The sequence below is a fragment of the Lemur catta genome, chromosome 3 (assembly GCF_020740605.2).
Source record: "Lemur catta isolate mLemCat1 chromosome 3, mLemCat1.pri, whole genome shotgun sequence".
NCBI classification, from domain to species: Eukaryota; Metazoa; Chordata; class Mammalia; order Primates; family Lemuridae; genus Lemur; species Lemur catta.
The window spans coordinates 4,272,354-4,295,918 of record NC_059130.1 but is presented as its reverse complement, the minus strand read 5'-3'; the positions used below and the strand labels follow the sequence as shown (position 1 = coordinate 4,295,918).

The window sequence follows — 23,565 nt, the reverse complement described above, 5'->3', positions numbered from 1 at the left end:
AAATTTTGTTTAGCAGATCTCTCTCTGCTCCTTTCTGTGGCCACTTTCTACTTTGTGTTACATTTGTTTGCGTGTCTTTCCTCCCCTCAAGAATGTGGACTCTTTGAAAGCAAAAACCACACATACACCCAGCACAGCGCCTCTTACTCAGTTTTTGTTGAATAAGTGAATGAATGTACAATTCTGTGTGTCTATTTAAAGAGGCGCACGCCAGTGTCCTCCTCTGGGCAGCAAAATTCATTTTTGCCTGTGGGTTCACGTGGTTTTAAAAGCTCAAGGACGTTTCACCCTGTCTGGTGTGGGACCACTTTCGATGACACAAGTTAAGGAGCATCATTGCTTGTTCTCTTTCCCTCCTCTCAGGAATGGTGGTACTCAAGCTCCGAGTTCGCAGAAGCCAACTGGCCTGAAACAGTCAGCAGTCTCCCGTCATGGGACAAAATTGTATCAGGCGAGGTAAACATGCAGGATGTTCAGAAAAACAAATTCATGATGAGAGTTAATATCTTGGACAATCTTTTCTAACATTTCACGAAAAGAATAAAGATTTTAGTAAGAACCAAGCCTTTGCAGTTCTCCATTATTGACCCTTCGCTGTAGCCAGCCCTCTCCAGGCTCCTACCTTCTCTCTTGTTCCAGACGCAGAAGCAGACACATTGGTTTCTTCTCTTTCTGGAGGGTCAAAAAGGGTCAGCAGTGTCATGCTTTGCTTTCTCCCAATTTGACGAAAGTTGCCTTTGCCCTTCATGTCGTTTTAGCTTGACCTGTTTATTTCAGCCCATGCAAAATTGTATCATATGAGAAAATATGAAACACAAGATGGTGCCACAGCCTGTGTTATGACAGGCATGTTCCTAGTTAATGTAATTAAACTGAAAATTTTATTTTTAAATGTCCAATTGCTAAATCTTTTGGAGGTAGCACAGTATTACAAATAGCACCTGGTCACCTTTCTCTGAATATACTCAGATTTATCTCTATTTCTTTTATATATGAGTTCCATATGGAATGGCCAACCTGGAACACAAGGGGACTCTTAGTTCTCTTGTCCTACCTATAAGAGTCCTATTAAAACCACTTATGCACCTTCACTCTTCTGGCAGCCATTTTTGGAGTCACTATGGACATATTCCAGGTGACTGGAAAATAATCCCAAATTGCCCACTTATTACCTGTGCTTTAGTTTCCACATCTGTAAATGGAAATAATAATAGTACATACCTCATGGAGTTTTAAGTGTTGGGTTTTTTTTTTTTTTTTGAGGATTACATGAGTTAATGTATAAAGAATTTAAAACACTGCTTGATATCCTGGAGATCAGTAAGTGTTACCCCTTAATACTGTCACAGGTGTTCTAACAAGTTCTCCCCATCCTGTACTTACACAGTTTGTTTTTCTTCTTTAAAGAGAACAGATGATGCATACAGGATGCAGAGAAGTATGTGGTCTGCTATTAGCAAGTAAGAGAGAAGTGAACTAAAATCAAATATGTGTATAAATGCTGGTGGGCAAAGGAAGTTAGCCTTTGTGAGCTCTTTCTGGGTGGTGGCCTTTATCTCTAGTATGTGCCTTTCTTATTAGCTTACAATTTTTCCTTTTCTCTAAATGTTCTACACCCCATGTTAGGCCTTCCCGGTTGTAACTGCACGTAGTGATAATGATATTGAGTAATCTCCTCAGAGTTTAGCATCTTCTGGTTGCCACTTTGTATTAGTTGAACAAAGGGTCAGGGGACAGTACTCTGGGGTTCTTCCCTTACCATCTTAGCCTGGTTCATGCTCAGCTGCCCAAGAGCTGCCCACAAGCCTGAGTCCCAGCCCACCCCAGTGCTCTTTGTGAGTTGCAGGCAGATGTTCAGATTTTTTGTAGCTCAACACCAGGCTGTGCTGTGACTTTGGTCCTAGGGGTGGATAGTGCTAATGAGTTTGAGGATTGCTGAGATGAATTGTTTATCTCCCAAATTACTAAAATACTAAAGCATACATATCTATTAGAATGTCCAAAACTCCAAAACACTGACAATTCTGGTGATACGGAACAACAGAAACTCTCAGTCATTGCTGGTGGGAATGCAAAATGGTACAGCCACTTTGGAAGACAGTCTTGCAGTTTCTTACAAAACTAAACATACTCTAACCACATGATCCAGCAATCATACTCCTTGGTATCTACCCGAAGGAGCTGAAAACAAAAATCCCTGCACATGGATGTTTGTAGCAACTTTATTTTTACTGGTCAAAACTTGGATGCAACCAAGATGTCCATCAGTAGGTGAATGAATAAAAAGAAACTGTGACAAATCCAGACAATGAAGTATTATTATTCAATGCTAAAAAGAAATGACCTATCAAGCTTTGGAAAAACATGGAGGAATGTTAAACGCATATTGCTAAGTGAAAGGAACCAGTCTGAAAAGGCTACAGACTGTGTGGTTCCATCTACGTGACATTCTGGAAAAGGCAAGACTGTCCTGGAGACAGTAAAAGATTAGTGGTTGTCAGGGTGTGGCAGGGGGAAAGGATGAAGAGGAGGAGCACAGGGGGTTTTTAGGGCAGTGCAACTATTCCGTACATCACCGTAATGGTGGATACACGTCATTATACACATTTATTCTGTGAAATTACATAATTCAACCTTAAAGCTGTTGGAATTCTAAATTATTCTGAGCCTTGAGAGGAATGTGGCTGTGTGGCCTAAGTCACATGGCATTCAGCTGCAACTTCTACCTTTTTTTTTCCTTCCTGTAAAAAATTAGGAGGACGAAACGACACCAGAGATAAGACCGCTTTCAATCACTACCCATCCCTGTAGAGTAAGAAAGTAAATCTTCCTTGGAATGTACCAGTGTATAACCAACGAAATCGTTAATGTGGGCACTGGTCTCACGTGCAAAATGTTGTCATCTGCTAAGATTTCTCTGTTTCTGCCTATGTGAGCGAAACCATAACTTCTCCAATTTGGAATGCTGACTCTGTTTGTTTGGAGTTCGCGTCCTTCAGGTGGCCATCTCAGGCTCTGTGCTCGAATAAACTCTACACTTAATCATAATTTCTGAATCTCGTTTAAGGTCGACATTTCAAACCCACAGCATGCACAACAGCAAGCACGAACCTTAATGTAAACTCCAGACTCTAGACTCCGGGTGACAATGATGTGTCACTCAACGTGGGTTCAACACTTGTAACCTACGTACCCGTCTGGTGGCAGATGTTGATAGCAGGGGTCCGGGGAGTATGTGGGATCTCTCGTACCTTCAACTCAGTTATGCTGTGAACCTACAACTGCTCTAAAAAGTAAAGTTTATTAATTAACAACCAAAACAAATCCTAAAACATACGTCAGCCAGCTTCCTTGCCCTCTACAGAGCTAGGCTTCCCCCTCCCCAGTCCTTAGCCAGCTGCTCCCTCTTCAAACTTCCCCAGCACAGGAAATGGCACTGATCCTTCAAAATCCAAAATCTAGTTACCTGTGATTCTTCTGTTTCTTCAACACCCCCCTAGTCCATGGGTAAGTCCAGGTGCCGCCAGGGTCCATCTGGGTATAACCATTCCTTGTCTCCACCACTGCCACCTTCCATGAAGCCATCACAATGTCTCACTGGCGCCATTGCCATCGGCCAACTAAGCAGTCTTCCTGTTCCCACTCTTGCCCCTCTCTGACCCGTTCTCCACACAGAAGGCCGGGCGCGGTGGCTCACGCCTGTAATCCTGGCACTCTGGGAGGCCGAGGCGGGAGGATCCCTCAAGGTCAGGAGTTCGAGACCAGCCTGAGCAAGAGCGAGACCCCATCTCTACTAATAATAGAAAGAAATGATCTGGACGACTAAAAATATATATAGAAAAAAATTAGCCGGGCATGGTGGCGCATGCCTGTAGTCCCAGCTACTCGGGAAGCTGAGGCAGGAGGATCGCTTGAACCCAGGGGTTTGAGGTTGCTGTGAGCTAGGCTGACGCCACGGCACTCACTCTAGCCCGGGCAACAAAGTGAGACTCTGTCTCAAAAAAAAAAAAAAAAAAATGTGCAGGGCTGGGCTGGAGAAGATAGACAGGGCCAGGGAGGGGCATTATGGGAAGTACAGTGATATTATCCCCCAGGACTGAGAAGAGAAAAGGAGACAGAGGAAGAGGTGGGCAAAGACTAGGCTGCAATTTGAAGATCGTACATTCCACATGCCTGAATTTTACATGCATCAGATTTTAAAGAAACCCTGTACTGGGTTTCTGCTCCTGACTGTGCCACAAACCAGTTATGTGACCTTGGGCAAGTCTCTTCGCATCAGTTTCCTCGTCTGTAAGCAAGTTGTGATAAGGTCCCTTCCCTGCAGCATCTGGTCCCGCCTGCCACCGCCAGGATGGGCGTGGTGACCTGCTCTCTGGCCAGCAGATGGCAGCACTGGCTCGGCTGCGGCTGCCGCCCACAGAACCGTTTCTGGACACGCTGTCCCTCCTGCAGCCCCAGCGCCCCTGCACCTGCCACCCCTGCTCCCCTCCTTACCTGCGGGAAGCTTCCAGTGTGGCGTTCTCAGGAGCATCCCGGATAGAATTATTTCTGGGAGAAAGCTTCAGGAACAGAGAGAAATGAAAAAGTGATTTTTTTCTTCCCCATGAGCCTTTGGACTGTCCCCACATCTGTGAACTCCTGGAGGGCAGAGGTGCTGTCCTCGTCCCCCATCTCCTGCACAAAGCCCAGTGCCTGCACACTGGGAAGTGTTCAGAAGGCGTGTGAATTAATGAATGTAGTAAAGAACATTTTCATTTGATCAAGTTAAACCTCACAGGCAGCCTTAGAAGTAGGAGCCTAATATTTGTTGGATGAGAAAAGTATACAGACCATCGTGGAGATCAGCAAAAATTACTAAACATCGTACTAGCCAGGCTCTGCAGTGGGGAAAAACAGTGACTAAGAAACACTGTGCTTGGTGGTTACAGGGGTGGGCCTGGGCCTCACTAGATTGGATCCCTTCGGTAGCTCCGCGCTGCTGAGCAAGTTATTTAACCTCTGTGTGTCTCCATTCCCTTGCTGGTAAAATGGGGATGATAACAGCATCCACCTCCTAAGGCTGTTGTGGGTTAATACAGGCGCAGCTCTCAGAATTCTGCCGGGGGACAGATACTTAGGATGCGGAGCTATGAAGGGGCCTGGCACACACCCTGACATGGCTCTGGAAGGCTGGAGAAAGCTTCCTGGGAGGGGAAGTAGGACTCAGCCAGGTGGAGAGCTTGCTGGGCCGGGACACAGTGTTCGGAGCTGGAGACGTTTTGGAGGGCCTGGGTCCTCCCCCGGGGTCTGGATGGAGCCCTGCTGAGCAAGGCAGTGTGTGTGGTGACGAGGAGGCAGCCTGGGGGCCCAGCCCCTAAGGCCTTGTGGCCAGGTGGTGGTAGGGTTAGGGACCTTATCCTGCCAGCGGTAGGAGTCACGGAAGGGCTTTGCTGAGGAAGTGCATGGGCCCCGTTTCTGTTTTAGAAAGACCACCAGTCTTTATGGAAAAGGGTTGGAAGCCAGCTGAGTGGAGACGAAGGCTGGGAGACAGTTGCTGTTGCGAGCTTGGAGTTAGGGTGGCCTAAAATAAAGACGCGGCAGTGGAGACAGAGATGAGGGTATTGTTCTGAAAGATATTGGAGGAGGTAGAACATGTCGAAATCAGAGATGGGCTTTTCAAGGAGGATGCTCAAAATTAACAAATACAGAGAGGCTAAGTAAACTAAGGGCGGAATAAGTTCGAGCATTTGCGTGAGTCCCTTTGCTTGCTAAGTGGATAGTTACATTTGCCCCTCCTCCCTCTGCCCCCAAACCTCACCCTTTCAACCCTGTCTTCCGCCTGGGTCACCTACTCATGACCAGTTTCCCGTCTCTGTTTATGGGCCCAGTCCCTGCTCACCTGACTCTTCTCTCTTCAGGCCCAGAGCCAGTCACTGTGTTCTGCCAGTGCTCTTGAACATTTCCTAAACATTTCCCACATCCCTTCTATCGTCTTCATTCCCACTGCTGGTGAAATTCCCAGCTCCTTCATCTCTAGCTGAGCTCTGTAAGGGCTGCATGATTAAATGGTCTCCCAGTTTCAGATTTCCATCCGATTTCAAATTTCCAACAATTGGCAGGGTAAAGCGTGCTAAAACGCCAATCCCCATTGGTTACTCTACTTACAATTTGATTTGCCTTCAGGGCAACATCCCAATTTCTGAGCTGGAATGGAAGGAAGGCTATTAAGGCTTGGCTTGCTCCCAGGTCCACTGCTGCAACCACACTGGCCTGGCTCCTACCCTGACCCCTTGGGGCTGGTTGCTCCAACTGGAATGGTCTTTACCAGATTCTCCTGGCCTCAAGCAATCCTCCCTCCTTGGCCTCCCAAAATGCTGGGATTATGGGGGAGAGCCACCGTGCCCAGGCCCAATCTGCTTTCAAATGCTTCTGCCTCAAAGCACCTTCTCTCTGCTGCAGGTTGGCTTCATCAGACTGCTCTTGTTATTCCCCAGATATGTTTCCTTCCTCATTAGGGTGGCTCTCACAGGACTATCTCCTCTGAGCTCATCATGGGCAGGGATTCTGTCTCCCTCGTCTTTCTATCCCCAGAACTTGGCATAGGGTCAAAGATTAGAAGGTCTTCAGCAAGCTCTGTGTTGATGGGTGGGCACTGTGAGGTGCCCACCCATCCCCACCCACACCTCCATACCAGAGAAAAAAAGCGTGCAGGAGAATTCTGTGAGTGCGTGTGCGTATAGCCTGGAACAGCTACTGGAAAGGATGCTGACTCCGGCGTGGTCTATACTAGCGCTGTTCAACAGAACCGACTGTGATGAAGGAAATGTTTTGTATCTGCACTGACCAATATGGTAGCCACAAGATGCATGTAGCTACTGAGCACTTGAAATGTGGTTAGTGTGACTGAAGCTACGAATTTTAAATTTCATTAATTTTAATGAAATTTAAATGGCCACATGTGGCCAGCGACTCCCGTATGGTACGGTGCAGGTCTATACCTGTCTGCATTAACCTTAAAATGCCAAAACAGAACCACTGAAGGCTGAACTGAGACATTTCTATAGCAGAGAATAATAAGCAGCTTGGATGAGAAGGGAGTTTCTAATATAGAAATAGATCAGGCTAAAACTCTTATCGATATGTAGTTACCCAACTAATGTGACTCCAGGATGTCATGTTAGTGCAGAATAACAGATTAGGCATTAGTCTAATTGGCTAAGCTGCCTACATTTCTCTGTCCTCTTCCCTGTCGCCTCCTTGCCTCTGCAGGGAGGGCTGGCAGCACAGCAGTGACTTGAATGCACGCCTACTGCTGGGAGGAGGCATGAAAGGTAGCCACAGAGGAACCATAATCTAAAAGCATGAAATTAATTTAAGTAGACAAAATTTACAATAGAAACCAAAAATCTTTACCCTCACGGTATTTTTAAGGGAGGATACGGAACGCAGCCCAGTTATTTCCAGCCAAGTGCTAGCTTCCCCCTAAGTTTATTTCATTTCTCTCCCCAGGACTTTTTTCTCTCTTGCTCAACCCCAATTAGTCAGCATTAAATTATTAGCTCAACCTCCTCTCCAAGAGCCTGGAGAGGCCCGACTCCGAGGCCCCGTGTGTGTGGGGGGGCGGGGCACACTCCTGCAGCTGGTCCCCTGGCCGCTTCCTCTTCCTTTAACCCCGCGAGCTCAGTCCCTCAGATACTTCACATTCTCGGGACTGAGATACTTGAGTAAGCTTTTCAGAAAGCTTCCCCCTCTTCCTGAGCAACTTCCTTCAGGCATGGCTTGCAGTAACGCTTTTGCTCCGAGAGGAAGGAACATCCAGGCATGTTACAAACATCTGGAGCTCTGCTGGGCCAGCGGGAGCCAGGACGGGGCTTTGCAAAACATGCCGCATTCCTATGGGTCTACTGTACATTCTAAGAGATCCCCTACAAGATAAATGTAAAACTTGTTTCTTTTATTTAGTTAAAAGCAACTTTGGGATTAAAAAATAACTATTCAAAGGCAGAGAAAAGAACCAAGAATGTGGTCTAGAAAGATTAAAACATTCAGTGTCCTTGGAGTCCTCATGGGAGAATGAGAAACCCCCGGCCTTAAGCAAGCCGGGTCTTCAGCTCTGCCCTATCCCCGCTCCCGCAGCAGAGAGGGGACTCAGGTACAGACACCGGAAATTAATTAACACCCTGCAGGGCAAAGTAACCGCGGACCAGTCAGCTGCACAGCCGGAGGGCAGGGCTCGAGAGCAAACGTGAGACTATTAAACCGGCCAGACTTCCTCTTCGCAGATGGAGAGGTTAAAAATACATGTGTCAGTCCTTTCTTGTATTCCGGAACAATAAAGGCCAGCTTCACAAAGCCCACAACAAAGAGATGGATGGATGAGCAAATCCAAACGCTGGAGCTAAGGAGGGACGATAGTTTCACATCCTGTTTGCAGGAGGAAATGGGGGCTGGAAGCCATGGCTCCCTAGGGACTCCTCTGAGCGTGAAAGGTTTGTTTCCTTCCTTGTAAACACAGCCAGGTCTCCTGTAGCTTCTACAGCTCCCTCAAGCCTTCCTCCCCTAGTTGTTTTTCTGACAACCCCGGACTCAGTCAGACTCCAGAGCAGTGGCCCTGTGCCAGCTCCCGGTGGCTCTAGGAAGGATGTGAGGCGGGGAGGGAGCTCAAGGGGCACTTTCATCCCTCTCAGATATCAGATGCCATTTCCAAGGCCCGAGGACTGATTCTGTGCTGGTTTTCTGTGGCTGCACATTATTTACATTTGGCTTTTTTCCTGGAATTGTTCATAAGGACAAATGACACTAACCAAAAAACTGGAAACAACCTAAATGTCCAGAAAGTCAGAAATGGTTTAAAATATCACGGTGCATCTACACAAGAGAAAGCCCTGCAGGTGTTAACAACTAACGGCCTAGTTCTTTACGTGCCGACGTTGAAACTTGTCTGGCACAATGCTAAGGGGACGAAAGCAAACTGCAGAGCACCATCGTCTCATTTTGGGTTTCAAAACAGGCAAAAAATCCTTGTGAGAACCATGTTTGGATCCTGTTTGGAGGAAACCATTTGTAAAGTGCTATTTTTGAGACAAGAGAAATTTGAATACAAACCGGACAACAGATGAAACGAAGGAATTGTTTTTTTAAAATGTGTTTTAAGAAATGTTTTTGTTAAATGTGAAAAGACATTATGGTACTATCTTGTAAGAAAATGTCCATATTCTTAAAAGACACACAATGAAGAATGTAGGGATGAACTGATATGATTTGGGGATTTATTTTAAAATAATTCAGAAGAAAGGAAAAGAAGAAAGGGCTGGATGAAATAATTATTGAAGATGGGTATATGGAGGTTGAGTTTACCATTCTCTTGTGTACATTTGAATTTCTCTTTTTTTGCCATGACAATTTAATAAAAATTAGAAAACCCAATCAATCAACCAATCAGTAATCGTTTCATTTCCAAAAGGATCAAACAACTTATTAGGCAAAATATGATCTGTTCTTTTAATGTCTTGAACGGACAACCAGAACTTTTTTCAGCAACTTTCCTTATGATACAAATAACTGAAGCAAACAATTATCTTTCAAGTTTCCTATTTAACTGGCTGTCTCAAACAAAAATGTTAGTGTTCCTGAAGTAAGTTGATCCATGTTCTGAAATCCTCACATCACTTGGTACCTCTGGGCAATTTAAGTTGCTGTCATAGTTCAAGCTCATAATACAAATGGAAATCATACCTGCACTAACAGATGGACTTCCAGCACATGAGAACCCACTGATCAACAGGGTATAACATGAGAATGGTGATACAGGCTGTGTGTGTGTGTGTGTGTGTGTGTGTGTGTGTGTGTACTGTAACTCCTACCACGTAGTTTTGTTGCACTGAGCCAGTCATATACTCTTATTCTCACTCCTTTTAGGCAACAGTATGAATTTGTGAAATGGTTTTTGTGAAGTCAGAGTAAGTTTGCGGTTGGCATGATGAATCTCTCTGATGCCACAGCCAGGATGTTTGTCTACCTATGTTCTCTATCTAAATCAGTCTATCTATTATTCTATCACTGGGAGAAATTGAGACAGATTACACAGCTAAATATAATACAAGGTATATATAAAGCTATGAGTAAGCTCAATGTGCAAAGTGTATATGACAATCTCTGTACGGTGGTAGGAAACGACCCACAAATTTGGCTGTAACATACACAGTAGCAAAAGCAAATGGGCAAATACAACCAGTGACAGGAGTCAATGTGCAAAACAAGAGTATCAGGAAACAAAATTTTTCAAGAGGAAGTTTTCTTGGTATTAAATCCAGAGAGAAATTTGTGGCATTGGCCTTTATAAAATTGGAAAATTAAAGAGAACAATGTTTTCAAAAGCATCCTGGCAGTCAAGTACAGCAAATAGTTTCATCGGACTCTTTGATGATATACTTCAATGCAGGCTGACAGAATTATGTCAAAGGGTAATTCCATTCAAGTAATTCTACAAAAAGACAAAACATATTGAAATTTTTCATAATACAGAATCTTGAAGCTGGGCACAGTGGTGCACACCTGTAGTCCCAGCTACTTCGGGGGCTGAGGTGGGAGGATCGACTGAGCCCAGGTGTTTGAGGTTACAGGGAGCTATGACTGCACCTGTGAACAGCTGCTGCACTCCAGCCTGGGCAGCAGAGCAAGTCCTGGTCTCGTAAAAACAAAACAAACAAACAAAAATCTTGAAAATACAGGAAGAAAGTGCAGGGAGGAACCCTCCATAAAAGCAGATGGTTGCTTCCTAGTACCACCTCTACCAAAGCTACATAATGCCACTTCCCACCTACTTGAATACTCCCTCACCTTCCCTAAGCAGTTGGGAGGATTAAGTCAGGGGTTCACAAATCTAGTTAGCATCAGAATCAGCCAGAGGGGTGAGAAGGAGCCAGTCTGCGGTAAGAGAGTATCTCAGGTTTCATCTCAAACACTGCCCACCTCAGCTCCCTCATAAACAGTAAGTATGTATTTGGTTGGTGCATCTTGCCCATAGCTCGGAAACCAGAGGCCCAGCAGAAGGAAGCCCTCCAACACTGAGTTCTAACTTGGAAGGAACCGTAGACGATGAAACCTGTAAGATTCCATTCCTGTGGCCCTTGTGTGCTGGGGGAAGCATCCCTGTTCTTTTTGCCACGTCACACATGATGGATGCTGTTCACATGGGAGAATCCCTTCCAGGGAGGGGTGCTGCTGCCAGCTGTGACTCTTTCACTCCTAGTCAAGAAGGCACCAAGTTATGCAAGCCAGGGGGACTCCCTGTGAATCCACGGCAACATAAAATTAATAAATCACTGGGAAACTTCAATGCTTTATTAGCAACATATTCCTTGTGGCAGAGCTCTCAACACATTAAGCACATTGTCTTCTGAACGAAGGTTCAGACCCCCAGACATCTGTGTCTTCTGTAACCCTCACGTCATCCCCATCCAGCCTCCGAGGAGCAGGGAGGAAACTGCACTGCCATTTCAGGTACACAGCATATTGTTTTGAGTAAGAAAGAAGCTAAGTTCTTCCCTTTGGTGTGAGAGGCCACAGGGCACAGTGGTTAAGAACAAGGCTTGGGACCAAACAGCCCAGCCCCCGCTTCTCTGTACCTTATTAGCTAAACGACCCTGGGCAAACTATATGATCTAAGCCTGACATTGTCTTTCTAAAAGTGAGTCTAAGATTAGGGCAGCCAGTGTTAACTCACAGTGCCTTAATAGAGCAAGGAATGCAAAGTGCCTGGCACACAACAACTACTTAGTATTAATAATTATTAGTTATTCCTATGATGTCACCTTCTGTCACCTTCACTCTGCAGTAGGATCCTTGAGGGGCTTTATCTTGTTTTGTTTCTGTATGCCGAGCACACCCCCCACCACCCAGCCATCCAGTCAGCATGGATTGAGCAGCTGCTAAGTGCCAGGCCCTGTTCCACATACCGCAGATGGAGCAGGGGACAGAACAGCGGAGCCCTGGCCCCCTGGTGCTTCCATTCTAGTGGGGACACAGAAAAGCCAATACACGGTGGGACCGAGGAGAAAAACAGAGCAGGATGAAGGCGGGCAGGGAGAGCCGGGGTGGGGGTGCGACTGCTCTTCTATACGTCCTAGGAGGTCTCTCTGAGAAGGTGACATTTGAACAGAGGCTTACAGGAATCGAGGGCAAACCACACGGTGCCTGCAGCAGGCGTTTCTGGCAGATGGTGCGGTGGGTGCACGGATGACGTTTTTGAAGAAAAAGGGGGGCCGGTGTGGCTGCCGTGGGGTGAATGAAAAGGCTGTTATCTCTTTTCTATCCGATTAAAAATGAGCACACAACACAATTCAGACGCTGAAAAAGATGTATTAAAATATTCACAAAAATACAACTGAAACATAAGATTCAAAAACCCAGTAATGAGCTTGATGGTTTTTACCCCGCTGAATACATTCCCATGGAACAACTACCGATGGTTTGGTATTTTAATCTCCAAGCAATCCCATTTTGGTGCCCCTTACAAAATTCACATGTGATTTTAACAGGTCTCATTCTGCCACTAAGAGGACGTGGAAAAGGGCGGGCGAGCCGCGTGGAGGCAGCAGGACTGTTGGCCACCCGCAGCCAGGCCCGGGACGCTGAGGCACGGGAAGAAGGGCAGGAGTCCAGAGTGTGCGGAGGTCACAGAGGCCCTGCCCTGAGCCGCTCCACCCAGGTGTTAGCACCTTCCTCCCCTGTCCCGCAGACCCCGACAGCGATGCTGGCCTTGCCCGGGAAGACGGCCGGCGAAGGCTGCGGAGATGCCCTGCCGGAGGGCACAGTGCCGACAGAGTGGGTGGCCGGCCGGGGCTCGGCAGGGACGGCAGGGACGGAGGAAAGGCCCACAGGCGTCGTTGGAGCCAGTGCCCTGGACACCAGTTCACCTCGCTCGGTCCCAGCACCGAAAGAACAAATCAGGGCTCCTGCTCTCGGGAGTGTCAGGAATGTACGGTTTGTTCACAGGAACTGCTGAGAAATGTGAGAACGACCGGAAGGAGACATGACACATCTAAGTGCACACACTTGGTCTCTCGACGACTTGGGTCCCTTCTACCTCGGGCAGTGCGGTTCCCACAGTGGCAGGGCTTGGAGAACGGTGACAATCCCAACACCCCTCCCTCCTAACACACACAAGAGGTCTTCCAGAGGCTCCTGAAGTTTTAGGGTGCAAGGCAGATTTGGCTGCTTTGTGGCAAAGTCTCGGGGCAAGCACTCTGTGTCACTGTGTGTCACTCTCTCGAGCGGGGCCTACGAAGAGCAGAGCAGGCCCGTTTTTCTCCATGCCACACAGAAGGTAGACCAGAGGCTGCCCAGCTCCAGAGCACGTGTGTGTGTGTGTGTGTGTGTGTGTGTGTGTGTGTGTTGGGGGGCAGGGTAAAACCTGACCCCTGTTTACTCACACAGACATGGAGTGTAGCAGGAGCATGATGAGAATAAGAAAAATAGTTCCTTAGAAGGCCTCATGTATGGGAGACTGAGTTTTGAAGCCCTGTGCCCTTTATCTTACCACCTCACGCACACCTTTAAATCTAAACCCTGCTTTATTCCCTTTATGAACGCTCTTAGAAGTCAGCCTTCAAACACCCCAAAAAGATGACAAGACAGGAAGGAAAGAGAACCTCAAACTAAATGGGAGAAAAACTAACGTTACCCCTCACTCCCACGTACCCCAGACATGTTCTGCAGACCAGCTAGACAGTATTCTTCCCATAAATCTGTGCTTTCAGACTATTTTAAAGGGGAAAAAATTTTTTTAAACAAAATAATTGAGAAAATGGGAGAATGACAATATACATGTTTAACAATTTTGACTAAGCTTTTTTAGTTCCAGTAAAAAATAAAAACTCATAGATTGAGGTGGGGCGGCATGGTTAATGGGAGAAAATGAGTTTTGAGGAAAGATACCCCAAACTGTCTATATTTTCCCTCATCTCTTTGTTTATCGAGTCCATGTAACCGGGGTGGGGGAGGGGGTGGTGAAAAATCAAAACAACAACAGAAAGAAACAGAGACTCCCAAAGCAGTAATACGAGGCCTCCTTGATCTTAAAGAAGTATCGACCATCTTTAACCTCAAAGGTCTTTGAGGAACCATGAAGCTATCCATAAAGCCATGACTGATGCTGCCACTTGCTGGAAACAGAGAAACGAGCTTGTAGTCCCAGCTACTTGGGAGGCTCCTGCTTGAGCCCAGGAATTTGAGGCCAGCCTGGACAGTATAGTGAAGCCCCATCTCAAAAAAAAACAAACAAATAATTAAAAAAATTAAAAGTGAAAGAAGGTGATTCTCTAGAGAGAGCTGTGGGACACTGGGGAGTGGCAATATAATGATCCCTCCTTATAAGACAAGAAACTCCTCTACTTCAGCTGTATGGAGACTTTTATTTCAAGCAGGAAGGACTTCAGCAAGAAACAAAACTGATACCTTTTACTCTCCGTATAGTACAATATTCCTCAAGCAAAGCCTGGATTTTCTATTTATCTCTATGGTATTGATCTAAAGGTACCTAGAAGGAAGTGACCTTGGCATTTATCCTTTGCTAATCTTGCTATCATCAATCCACAAGTTGATATGATATACTTAAAGGGTGTAAAGTTACAGTAAGTCTATACAATATATAAAGCTAAAAATTGCCCCATATTTTAGAGAGAAAAACATCAACACAAACCTCTCAAACCGTCTTCAAGGGCACAGCCAATGGATGTTTTCTAAAAGCTGCAACCAAGTAACTAGTGCTGACCCCAGTAAAGGCCACCCTGGACATGCTTCCACCATTGTATCTCCATTCTCCAACTACAATAAATGCTAAGACTGATTAAGCCCTTTGATAAAAAGGCCATGTCTATAGGAAATACTAAAAGATCTGCTACCGTCTCCATTAAGGCAAACCATTTCTAAATGATGGTGACAGGAATGTTTCTGAAATTTCCCAATTGTCAATGACCCTGAAAAGAAAGTACAGAAACTGCAAGACAATTTATACATACGTAGAATCATACTATCTTTTCATCATGCAACATTGGCTCCTCACCTCAGGAAGATTAAATAGAATATTTATACATATCCTTTATACACATCTTCTTCCCCCTCTGTGAGTACACATGTGCTCGTCCGTGCCTGGGTACCTAAGGCCACATGTGGTTATGGGCTACATTTTCTGCATCGGAGTCCAGTTTGGATTTGTTTTTTTCTCTGGAGACGTTCTGGGTCTTAGCTTTTCCGGATGTCTGCATACACCACAGACTCTGACTTGTTAATCTTGTCACTGTGATGTCCGCCAGAGTGGTCTAACTGCGCGTATATGACTGGGCCCTGGAAAAGAGAAGTAGAAGAACTGGAGGTCAGGACAAGCTGATGTTCCCCTCACACCAGCCATCGAAGCCATAATTAAAGGGGTAACATTAGGGTTTCAGAGCAAAGAGTTCCCTCTTTTGAATGTCTTCAAGAAGACTTCTTACGAATGCTATGTCCAGGATTGATGTAAAACAAGATTGGGCATACATTGATAGTTGTTAAAGTCAGTGCATGGGGATTTGTTACATTATTCTCTCTACTTTTGATGTTTGAAAATTTCTGTAACAACAAAATATTTTTTCTTAGGAATATCCCTTATCTTAATATCCACCACAAAACTGCTCAACCCTTACCGTTGGGATGAGAGTCTTACGGACTAAGACGGGCACGTCCACCAACCTGAGACCCCTGAAGTTATGAGCTTCAGAATAATCCGTGCAAGAAACCAACATATTTGGTGCCACCCAAAGATACCATCAATTTGATCCGGTCACTTTATACAAATAGGTACTTAAAAACATTTCAATATTCTGCAATACACCTATTAATAGTACAATTATTTTAGTCTGATCCTACCAGGACCAATAAAATAATTGCTTCTTTGATTTCTAGTATCAGATAACTCTTCTTCCTGTTTTAAAATAAAATTAAAAAGAAAAAAAAAACAAACAAAAAGCCACAATACATAGAGATAAAGGAAACCTCCAGATGGACTAAAGTAGAAAAGATCCTCTTCTTAGCCTCAGCAGTCAGGGAGAGGTTAAAGTCCCAGAAAACTGTCAGGGTCCAATCCAGGAAAGCAAAGGAAGACTGGGCTGTCTTGGAGCAAGTGAATTCCCAACTCTTGGGGAAAGAGGTCAGACAGGTTGCACTTTCAGTCCCTTCCAACCTAGAGTCTAAAATTGTAAACATCAACCACAAAATAGCCCTGGTTTTAAAAGAAAAATTTAATATTACCCAAAGTCAACTTTTCTCCCACTCTAGAGGAGCTATCTTTGAGAAGTCTAATAGAATGCTTAAACTTTCAGCTTTGAAATCGTAAGCTCAGTAGCCAAAAGCATGTGGTTTAAAATAAACACCCTTACCCAAACCTAGGAGCCCAATAACCTGCATCCTTTAGTGCTGCAGTCGCCAACCACTGGTCCGAGGCCTGTTAGGGACAGGGCAGCAGAGCTCGGTGTCCCCTTCCCCCACCCCGAATGAAACTTAGGAAAGTCCCGTGGCATGGGGGGAGCACACAGTGGTGGCAGGGCCAGCCAGGAATGCTTCCTGGCCCCACCCCCACCTCGGGAAAAACTGTCTTCCAAGAAACCGGTCCCTGGTGCCAAAAAGGTTGGGGACTGCTGCCTTAGTGCATCACCTGGGATTCTGGAGTTCAGGCACTCCAACTTCTACAGAAGACAGACCCAGCTGTAAGGGCTATACAATGGTGCATCTAAAAGTGGGGTCATAACATGAAACAACACTCGAAGACTAGATCCACGTGCACGTGGGCAGATCTGCAGTCAGAATTCATAAGATAGTCTTCGTTGAGCCTGGTAGAGACGAGCACTTGTCATGTGGCCTCGAGCTTATTTGCAAACCTCTAAGCTTAAGTTTCTTCATCTCTAAAATGGTACTAATGATATCTCTACCTTTTAGTGTTGTTCTGGGAATTACTTTGAGATAATACCTATAAATAGCTTAGGCAGTGTCTGACAGTTAACACTCAATCCATATTAGTTATTATTATAAACATCTTGTTACACAAAACACTTTACAATACACTGAGCTAACCGATCAAGTAAATCAAATAGTCAAACTCCATGCTTGTCTTTAGTCTATAAATGATACTCTCTAATGCCTGTCATGGGTAACATTAACAGATGACACTGTTTTTACTAAATCATGCAGAAACCCTCTGTATTCATCTCAGAAAGCTGCAAGTGAAATGCTAACCCAAAAGGGAACAAAAAGAAGTTAAAAAAAACACCACCATTATTTTCTAAGAACAGAATGGAAACAAAGTATTCCCTGGTCACAGCACTTCCATGACAGGAAGGACAGACCTCCCAAAATTAAATTATGTAACTTCCTAGATAAAAACCCTGTATCATAATTCCTAAAGACTCATTAGGAATTTTGAGGTATGTTCATGGGGGAAGGAATTTACAATGTGTGACGTATTGTAACTCTTTCCTTCACTGCAGCTACACCCTTGGTGATACAAGGCTGCAGATCTTTCCATCAAGAGTAGGAATCTATTTCTCCACCTCTTGAATCTGGGCTGGTCTTGTGACTTGCTGTGACCAAAAGAATAAGGAAGAAGTGATGTTGTGCAATTTCCACACCTAGACCTCAGAAGACTTCGCAGTTTCCATTCTCTCACTGATCTTGGGACCCACACAGCCACGACTGCCATGTGAGGAAGCCCACGCTAGCTGCTAGCTGATGAGACAGACACAGCCCAGCTGCCATCTGTCTGCCCGGCCAACAGCCTGCCAATTGTCAGGCCACTGGGGACCACCCAGCTTGCAGTCCATCCTCCAGCCGATCACAGATGTGTAAGTGAGCCAATAGGGACCAGCTGAACCGGTCCAGACCAGAAGACCTGCCTGACCAAGCCACACAATGGGGAGTCAAGTAAACCGTGGCTGTTTAAAGCCACTATATTTTGGGTTGGTTTGTTACATAGTAGTAGGTAAGAAAGACGGCAGAGAAAGCAAATAAGAAAAACACAGAATTACCTCCGAATCAGTGAGCGTTAAAATACCAGTAAGGCTTTTCATGTGAGACAGTATTATATTTCATGGCAGGAGACTCCAAATTGTCTGCTGAAAGTAACTGGGAAACCTTGAAGGAACCCTTCCCGTTGGGGGATCTGGTTTTCTTCAGCTTGCTTCCCACTGTCTGATGTCATCCCTACTCCTTTCCCCCTTAGCATGAAGTAGGGTCTTAAGTCAGGGGCTCTGTTAGTTAACTGCCTAGATCTTGGCAGATTGCAGGTGCTAGATGAAGGGATGGCTGAAATAATGGATCCAGAGGAACTGTGGATGTAGGTGGAGAGCAGGGAACTGCTCATGGATCTAGCTCAGTCTAGAAGAGCTCTCCGAAGTCTGATTCTGAGTGATATTTAGAAGCCCAAGGCACCCTGGGTCTCCGTGGAATGTGTCTTGGCACTCTGATTTAGAGGGCCAGCAAGACCGCTCGGGAATTCAGAAGGAGCCACCGAACCAAGATCAACTTGGAAATGAACCCACCATTCACTTTTGGGTAGGCAAGAATAAAAAAAACAATAACAACACAACCTACATTAACCTAGTTGTTTTCACTGTACCTCTCGGCATTCACCCTCCTCATGCACCACTTGTTTGATTTTGTTTGTTTTGGCTTTTCCACAAAGAATGACAACAATCAGGTGAAAAATTTGTATGGCTATGTCTTTTTCCCTACTATTTTCTATACAAATAGGCCGTAATCTACTGAAAATGTTTCAAGAAACAAACTGCTTGACACAGGCCTATTTTTTTACTTACAACTAGAGATAAAATTACCTCTGAATTCCACTTGTATCAAATTTACTCTAATATGAAAATGTACTGGTGAAGGTAGGGAGAAGGTCCAGGAAGAAAGGGTTCTAGAAGGGCAAAGGGCCCTGCCTCTACATACACAGAAGTGCTCAGAAGTCACTTAAGTTACTGAGTTACGTCCGTCCCACACTGTGCACAGCCTGTGCAGCCCGTCAGCACTGGACTCAGTTTTTTCATGTATACAATAGAGCCCACAAAAGAACTTACCTTGTAGGATTGTTGTGAAGACTAAAGAGAAAATGCACATAATGTGCTTCTTTTTGAGACATCACTGCATCTACATACTATAGCTGACAGATACATAAATATTCCATTCAATCACTGTTCTCAAAAAAAGAAACAATACCTGACTTTTCCATATAAAACATTTCCAAAAAAGGATCTAGAAAACCAACTATGTATAAACATTCATCAAATATTTATACAAAAATTACTGTACAGCAACCAGTCAAAACTAAGCTTTATAAAAAAGTGTTTTTGAAATGGGGTCTCACTATGTTGCCAAGGCTAGTCTCAAACTCCTGGCCTCAAGCAATCGTCCTGCCTCAGCCTCCCACACCCGGCTACAAGAAAGATTTTTTACTTATCTTTCTCCGACACCATAACACTCCAAACTCTAGGCAGCGCCTACCTAATACCCTTTCCAACTCAACCTCCCGCTCTACTCTGCTGGAAGAACCCCAGTCTGGTTCTGGTGCCTGGTCCCCACCCTCCCCTGTTCTTGGGGGTGAATCACAATGGTGTGCCAGTCGCAATTCCTGTCCCCTTGCAGGTGACCAGAAGAGGTATCAACATGTGACCCACTCTTGGCCAACGGGGACTAGAGGTTTACTGGGGGGGACAGTTCTGGTAAAGATTTTCCTCCACAGTAAAAATTACATGGGAGGAGATTCAGCTCGTTTCCAGTTGCCTGTGATGCCTGAAACCGAGGCAGCCATTCTGAGGCTGAGGGAACGAGCCTGAGAATGAAGACAACATGCAGAGGATAAAAAAACAGTAAAATGGAAAAACCTTGTGCTTTTGATGACATTGCTGGGCCACTGAACTAACACAGAAGTACCCTGCCTCGGGACCACTTGTGAGTTAATTAGCTTCTTATTGTTAAAGCTAGTTTAGTCTTCTGTTACTAAGTCTTTCCCAATTATAGCAAAAATAGTGACCAAAGACAGATGGCTGGGCATTACATTGCACCTTTTCTGCATTTCCTTCTTAGGGTACTAGTATTTTTTTTTTTTTTTTTTTTGAGACAGAGTCTCACTCTGTTGCCTGGGCTAGCGTGCTGTGGCATCAGCCTAGCTCACAGCAACCTCAAACTCCTGGGCTCAAACGATCCTCCTGCCTCAGCCTCCTGAGTAGCTGGGACTACGGGCATGCACCACCATGCCCAGCTAATTTTTTCTATATATATATTTTAGTTGTCCAGATAATTTCTTTCTATTTTTAGTAGAGATGGGGTCTCGCTCTTGCTCAGGCTGGTCTTGAACTCCTGAGCTCAAACGATCCACCCGCCTCGGCCTCCCAGAGTGCTGGGATTACAGGCGTGAGCCACTGCGTCCGGCCTAGTATTTCTTTTCTTCTGGTAAAATAACATGGAATTATTTACTCATCCACATAGTAATTACTAGTGCTGTTAGATTCTCAGATGATGTCTGCAGATAGGAAAATAGCTGTAAAAGGCCAATATAGGTTGAGGTAATGGTTGAATTACTTCTCACCAACCTCCAGAAAATGCCATGATCACACAGTTAGGCCTAGGTAGAACCCTGGGGTTTATTCACAGAAGAAATGAGCCAAAGTCTCTGACTCAGGCACAGCAGGGGGAGGTGTCAGCACTGAGAACGGAATGGGCAAGAAGCCCACCTACTGGACAGCGAGACTGCCTCCCTCTGCTCAACTCCCAAGCAGGGAATCAGAGGATTTCTTTCTGGAGAAATTGACTAAACCAAGAGGAAAGACCCTCAGAAACTGACATTTAGAGACCCCCACATGAAAGTCAGACAACACTTTATACAGTGAAGCCCACTACGCAGTGCATTGCCTGCATAAAGAGATTCTATTTTAATTAATTAATTCATATTTATTTTTTGTGGAGACAGGGTCTTGCTATGTTGCTCAGTCTGGTCTTGAACTCCTGGCCTCAAGCGATCCTCCTGCCTTGGTCTCCCAAAGTGCTTAGGATTACAGGCATGAGCCCCCATACCTGGCTGAGATTCTATTTTAATATGAATGGGTAACGAAGGATCACTGGGCATTTGAGGACAGCTTCTAACATGAAAGTCAGAAATTATAAGAGAAAAAAGGGAATTCAAAAGAAATGGTAAAATCAAATAAGAGGAGAAAACACTTGAAAAAAATCACACAAAACACAAGAAAAAACTGTTATGTTCAGAAAGATGAGACAATGCATCCATGGAAACAAGTATAGGATATTATAATCAGAGAATAAGACAAAGCTCTTGAAAAATTTTTTAAATGATAGCATAAATTTAAATATTCAATGAAAATTGGAAGATACAGTTACAGAAATTTTCTACAAAGCAGAACAAAAACTTCAGAATAGAAAAAAATAAGAAAACTAAAGGATTGATCTAGGAGGTGGTCCAATTCCTAACAGAAACTTCCAAAAGAAAGAATAGAAAACAGAAGCAGAAAACTTTCCAAAGAACACTGGAAGAAAATACCCTAAAACTGAAGGACCTAGTTTTCAGGTTGAAAGAGCCTACTGAGTATCTAGGACAATGAATAAAGACCTACAATATGAAATTTCAGAACACTAGGGATAAAAAAAGATCTAAGAGGAGGGACAACACCGCTCCTACACAAAGGAGCAGGAATCAGAACGGTCTCAGCTTCTAAGCCACAGCATGGATGCTAGAAAAATCAGCAATGCCTCAAAAGGCTGAAGGTAAATGACTTCCGACTTGGCTGGAAATCCTACCCAACCAGATTATCAATCAAGTTTGAGGGAGGAGCATCAAGACAATTTCAGAGATGCTAAAAACAAACGCGTTATCTTGCAGTTTCAGAGGTCAGAAGTCTGCGGTGTGTTTCCCTGGCTAAATCAAGGGGCCAGTGTGGCCGTGTGCCTTCTGAGGGCTCTAGGGAAGGGTGTTTCCTTGTCTTTTCCAGCTTCTGGAAGCTGCCCGCATTCCTTGGCCCACGAACTCTTCCTCCGTCTTCCAAGCCAGCAGCATAGCATCTTCCAGCCTCTCTCTTGCAAGGACCTTGGCGGTCACCCCGGCCCCGCCCAGATAATCCACGAACATCTTCCCATCTCAAGGGAATTTAATCACGGCTGCAAAGTCCCTTTTGACATGTAAGGCAACATATCCCACAGAATCCAGAGATTCGGATGTGGACCTCCTTGGGGAAGCGTTATTCTGTCGACTACGCAAAGTCTCAAAATGTTGACCTCCTGTGCATTCTTCCTCGAGAAGTCATGCCGAGTATGTTCCCTCATAATGTGAGAATAAACTAAGAACAACGAGGACCTGGGGTGCAAGAAGAGAGAGGTAAAGAAAATTCCTTGGGAAGGAAGCCAAGGCTGACGGCTAGAGAGCAGCCTAGAGCACAAGGCCGGATTGCAATGCGAGTCTCTCTCCAGGAACGAAATGAAACCAACACAACAGGTGAAGTTTGAATGAGCTCAGAGGTTTTAAATTCTGTTTAAGAGTTTTGAGATGGAATATAAATATGTGGAAGCAAATAAAAACAGGCAAATATTAGCTCCATGGTAGATAAAACTGTACAAGAAAGCAACTGCATGTGGTACGATAGTGAAAAAAAACAGGTCCATGTAACGCTGAATAATGTACCTAAATATGACGACATAACCACACCGGGAAGAGGCACATGTGTAGGTATGTGCGTAAGTCTTGTGTGCTGAAAGGAAGGGCTGGGGATAAAATTAAAAAAGCCTCACTCTTCCATAGTATGGAGTCAATAGATAATATCTAAAACTGAAAATCTAGAAATAGAAATATAATAAATGATTTTTAGAAATACGAGGAATACCAGAAGAAACAGCTAAAATAATGCAGAGTGTTTGCTTCTGAGGATTGGATCTCAGAGTAGGAAGGTGTGGAGCTGGGCTGCTTTTTTCACTGACCATATTATTTGATATTTTAAACTATTTTCGTTTATTACCTGGGGGAAGCGGAAGGCCTGGGAAACTGAAGCTGATCTAACAAAGGAGGTACACAAATACAAGGCTGTGATCTGAATGCAGATCGTAAGCTGCATCTCTCCCCGCTAGCATTTTTGTTTCCAGCCATATGACAAACCAGATTTCTAGAGGACACTTTACAGTAAAAATACCACTTTCTATTTGTGCCATGATGTGAAAAAAATTAAACCTGGATTTTAATAAGCTATACTTGTAGAGGGACAGGTCCGAGCCAGGTGGTAACTGGGAACTGAGAATAAAGCTGGAAAATCCCAAAGACAATATCTTCAAAAAGGAAACTAGAAAAAGATCCTGGCCTATAGTGGGGTCACAGTATCTCTTGGTCTTAGCCCTGCATTGAGCAACAAACAGAAAAAGGTCCCCCCACAAGTTCCATAGCTACAGCCCTATATTCATGTAGATTTAGAGGTGGAATTCAAACGAGCTGTATAACCCCAAAGACCTTAAGCCAAAATTTTAGTTTATAAAGCCCTTGGTTGGTAGTATCCAAGGCACATGGCCGAG

The 23,565-nt window shown here is 44.8% G+C and overlaps 2 protein-coding genes across 2 annotated transcripts in view; one reads left to right on the top strand and one right to left on the bottom strand.

Moving 5' to 3' along the window:
- ADCY10 (adenylate cyclase 10) overlaps positions 1 to 527 on the top strand; it is a 55,819-nt gene extending 55,292 nt beyond the window's left edge. Inside the window, exon 28 of the mRNA XM_045546633.1 lies at positions 364 to 527. Within this exon, the coding sequence (XP_045402589.1) occupies positions 364 to 525 (162 nt within the window). The 3' untranslated portion in view covers positions 526 to 527. The remainder of the gene's footprint in view (positions 1 to 363) is intronic.
- Positions 528 to 12,319: 11,792 nt separating this feature from the next.
- The window catches only part of MPZL1 (myelin protein zero like 1), a 56,093-nt gene continuing 44,847 nt past the window's right edge, over positions 12,320 to 23,565 (bottom strand). The window contains exon 6 of the mRNA XM_045546632.1: positions 12,320 to 15,324. Within this exon, the coding sequence (XP_045402588.1) occupies positions 15,223 to 15,324 (102 nt within the window). The 3' untranslated portion in view covers positions 12,320 to 15,222. The remainder of the gene's footprint in view (positions 15,325 to 23,565) is intronic.